The 3847-nt window shown below is 30.3% G+C and overlaps 1 protein-coding gene across 1 annotated transcript; it reads right to left on the minus strand.

Moving 5' to 3' along the window:
- Positions 1–477: 477 nt before the first annotated feature.
- LOC127229395 (putative olfactory receptor 14L1) lies at positions 478–1440 on the minus strand. Its single transcript, XM_051194527.1, has one exon. It carries the CDS (start codon positions 1438–1440, stop codon positions 478–480), a length of 963 nt encoding a protein of 320 aa, XP_051050484.1.
- Between the last annotated feature and the right edge of the window lie 2407 nt (positions 1441–3847).

A 3847-nucleotide genomic window follows, 5' to 3' on the forward strand; every position in this document is an offset into this window, starting at 1 on the left:
CTCATAAGCATAGGTACAAATGTTATATTTACATGATAAAATTCATCGCTAAATGAATTAAATAATATATTTCTAATTTTAAAAGACAGAGGAAAGTATGTTAGGATTTCTCCACTTAGGAATTAATTTGTATTTTAATTGCTGCAAGGATAAAATTAAGAGAATGATTAAAAGAAAATATAAAATATCTATATTTGGGATGCATTACCAAAAAACCCCACAAAATTTAATGAGATTGGTATTGGTAAATATATGGCTATAAAATGAAAAATATTATTCTAAACCTATAATTTATTGATATAGACATAATACTTAGAAAATTTTTACTCACTATATAATTTTACAAATACCTCTAGTGTTCAGTTCCATATATAAAATGTATCATTTTTACAATAGTATGATAAAATAACACATACCAAATAATTTTAATACAGATTTGAATGAATAGATATTTTTACATAGTTTGTAGTAAATTAGCTAATATTTTGAAGATTTAGAGACTTGTGGCATTTTATCACCAAGAATGTTGCACAGGGCCATTTTTACATCCGAATTTCTCAAACTATAAATCACAGGATTCAGACTTGGTGGTAAAAGAGAATAGAACCCTGACATTAAGAGGTTCAGTGATGATGGAAATTTTGCTGTTGAGCCTAAATATGCAACAAATGCAGAAAAGAGAAATAAGGTCACCACAGTAAGATGGGGTATGCAGGTGGAGAAAATTTTAAACCTCCCTTGTATAGAAGGAATTCTTAGGATGATAGTGAAAATGTGAACATAGGAAATAACCATCAATATAAAACATATGAAAGTGAAACAACAGCTAATAATGATAAACACATATTCTAGAATTTGGTCTCCAAAACAAGTAAGTCTGAGAAGTGATGGAATATCACAGAAAAATTGATGCACTACATTTGGACCACAGAAATGGACAGAGAATGTTCCGGTGGCATGGAGGGACCCATAGATACACCCACTGAGCCATGCTGCCACCACCATCCGAACACATGCATCTCTGTTCATGATAGCTTCATAGTGTAGAGGGAAGCAAATGGCAGCATAGCGGTCATGGGACATCACCAAAAGCAGGGCAAACTCAGTTCCTGCCAAAAATGTAACAAAGAAAACCTGTAAAACACATCCCACAAAGGAGATAGAATGTGTGTTAGTCACATAGTTTGTGATGGATTTGGGAACTGTGACAGAAATATAACATATATCAATCAGGGACAAATTCTTCAGAAAAAAATACATAGGGGTCTGGAGATGCTGAGCTATAGTGATGAGAGTGATAATGAGGAAGTTTCCCACTAGTGCTCCTAGGTAAATCAAGAAGAAAAGGGTGACACACAGTGTCTGCAGCACTTGGCCATCTGGGTATCCCATGAGCAAGAATTCAATGTAATCTGTCACATTGGTTAGCGTCTCGGTCATTGTGAGTCTTGTCTGTGGGAATAAATGGGAAATTATTAATGGTTCATTTACTTATATCTCCCTCTTCCAATTTTGTGAGTTTTTTTTTTACTTAAGTATTATTGATTTGTTTTATTCCATTCTTGTTGATGTTTTGTGATGTTATAGGGTGAATGATATCTTGCAATCAGAAAAGTTATCAATTATGTGCAGTAAGTTTCTTAAAGGTGTTTAGTTTACCATATTTTATCAAATGATATCATGAATCTTATGTAGTAAATAGAAATACTCTAATCGGTCCAAGATTACATTAATTTTAATAAAATGTTTACAATAGTAAAAATTTTAACATAAAAAGTTTGATATTATCATACTTACTCATCTGATTTACTTCCCAATAAAATGCTTTATAAGATGAAAGGGAATGTGGAAAAAATGCAACCACTTCTCTATTTTTCTCTGTTGTGTTATAGTACAGATAAGCAAAAAAATGTAAGTGAGCAGAGGAAAAGATCCTTTTTTTTTTTTGTTTGCAAGATAAATGTAGGACAATACAGGAGTGGAAAGGAAAATACACGAGAGGATAGTGGGGTTAACATGACCAAATAAAATGATATATATCTAGGAATATATCCTTAAAAATCTCATTACTTTCTAAACCAAAAGAAATACATATAATTTTTATCACAACATGTTAGATATGCTAACACAGTTTTTCAACAAATAATCTTGTAATTCTTTTATTTGGTAAAAATCAAAATCCACAGTTTAAAAAATTTAAAAACCTCATAATTAAAAATGGGAAGGTATCCATAAAAAGGTAGTAATATCCAGCTAGATTGTATAAATAAATCAGACAGGAAAAGTAAGTTCATTACTTGTAAGCACCCTGTTAGTTATCGTGGGAAATAACGACACAACAACAAAGCAATGAGGATGATGTATATAGTTTCTCAACAATAAAAATTCTTTATCTAGAATCAATATACACAAAATATTTCCTTAAAGGTTACCCTAAAATTTCTTCAAATGAACAAAAGTTGAGGATATCTATGAGGAGCTACGATAGTCAATATTGATTTTAACAGGATCTAGAATCACCCATGAGGCAATCACCCATTAGCCTCTGTGGCATGCCTGTGAGGGATTTTCTTCATTTGGTCAATTGAAATAAGAAGGCCTGTCCTAAACGTGGTCGGCACCATTTGATGATACATAGGTTCCAAATGTATAAAAAGAAAGCTAGCAGAATATCAGCATTCATCACCCATTCCTTCCTGCATGCAGAAGCAATGTGAATAGTTGCTTCCTCAAGGTCCTGATAGCACCATTTCCTTTCATGATGGACTTTAACCTTGAACTATGAATCAAAGTAAACATTTTCACCTTTAAGTTGTCTTTGCCAGGGTATTTTATCATAGCAAAAATGAGAAAAGTAACTAATATGCAATTTTTCTCTAATAATAGAAACCACATTCTTCAACATGTTTAAAGACTAAAAGTGGGATATTAAGGGTATAAATGAAAATGAAGGCAATAAGAAACATATATAGCAAATATAAAAACCTTCAGATTTGCTATTTAATTTTCTTAAAAACTTCTATTGTAAGAAAACTTACTATTAAAACTTCTGAATTGACATCTAAGAAAATTGGAATGTGTAATAATGATTTTTAAATGTCAATAAATAGTACTATAATGAAATATGTTTTATATTATATATAATCTATACATAATGTAGCCTGTGACATGTTAAAGTCATATTATAAATCATGAAATTATCAGATAAAATTAAAGCTGGTAAAGTTTAAAACAAAGATAAAATAAGGGCTAATAAAGGTCACATTGGTCAAACAGAAAACAAAATGAATTCTAGATATAAGTTCAAACATATAAATACTTACATCGAAATAAATGCACTGAATAGCATTTCATTGTGTATACACTGCATTTTAACCATCTATTGATCCACTGATGAACACATTGATGAACAATTAGTTTGATATAACTATTATATATATAGTGATATAGTATACTTGTGAGTGTAGATGTCTCTATATCATACTGATTTAAGGTAATGTTGTGTGTGTGTATAAATTTTACTATATGTATGAATTTCAAATACTTTCCATCAAATTAAAAAATCTGTATACTTTAGGAAAAATGCTGCACATCTTTAGTAATATGTAGGTTATAGGATAATGCTGAAGTAGAGATAAAAACAATACTTACTCGTGATTCAAATTTGGAAGGAATGGAAGGACATTGATCCAAGTGTACAAAGTTGCAGTTGAACAGGTTGGAACAAATATATGTTTTGATATTTATTGGTCTATTTATTAGCCTTATTTAATAATTCCATGTAGAATACATATATCACAAGAATAATATGTACTCAAATTGTATGTAATTATAAATAATAACTAAA

This window comes from Phodopus roborovskii, unplaced genomic scaffold, assembly GCF_943737965.1.
Source record: "Phodopus roborovskii unplaced genomic scaffold, PHOROB, whole genome shotgun sequence".
NCBI classification, from domain to species: domain Eukaryota; kingdom Metazoa; phylum Chordata; class Mammalia; order Rodentia; family Cricetidae; genus Phodopus; species Phodopus roborovskii.

Coding starts and splice junctions, on each gene's coding strand:
- LOC127229395 (XM_051194527.1), bottom strand. CDS start 1,440: ATGACCGAGACGCTAACCAATGTGACAGATTACATTGAATTCTTGCTC.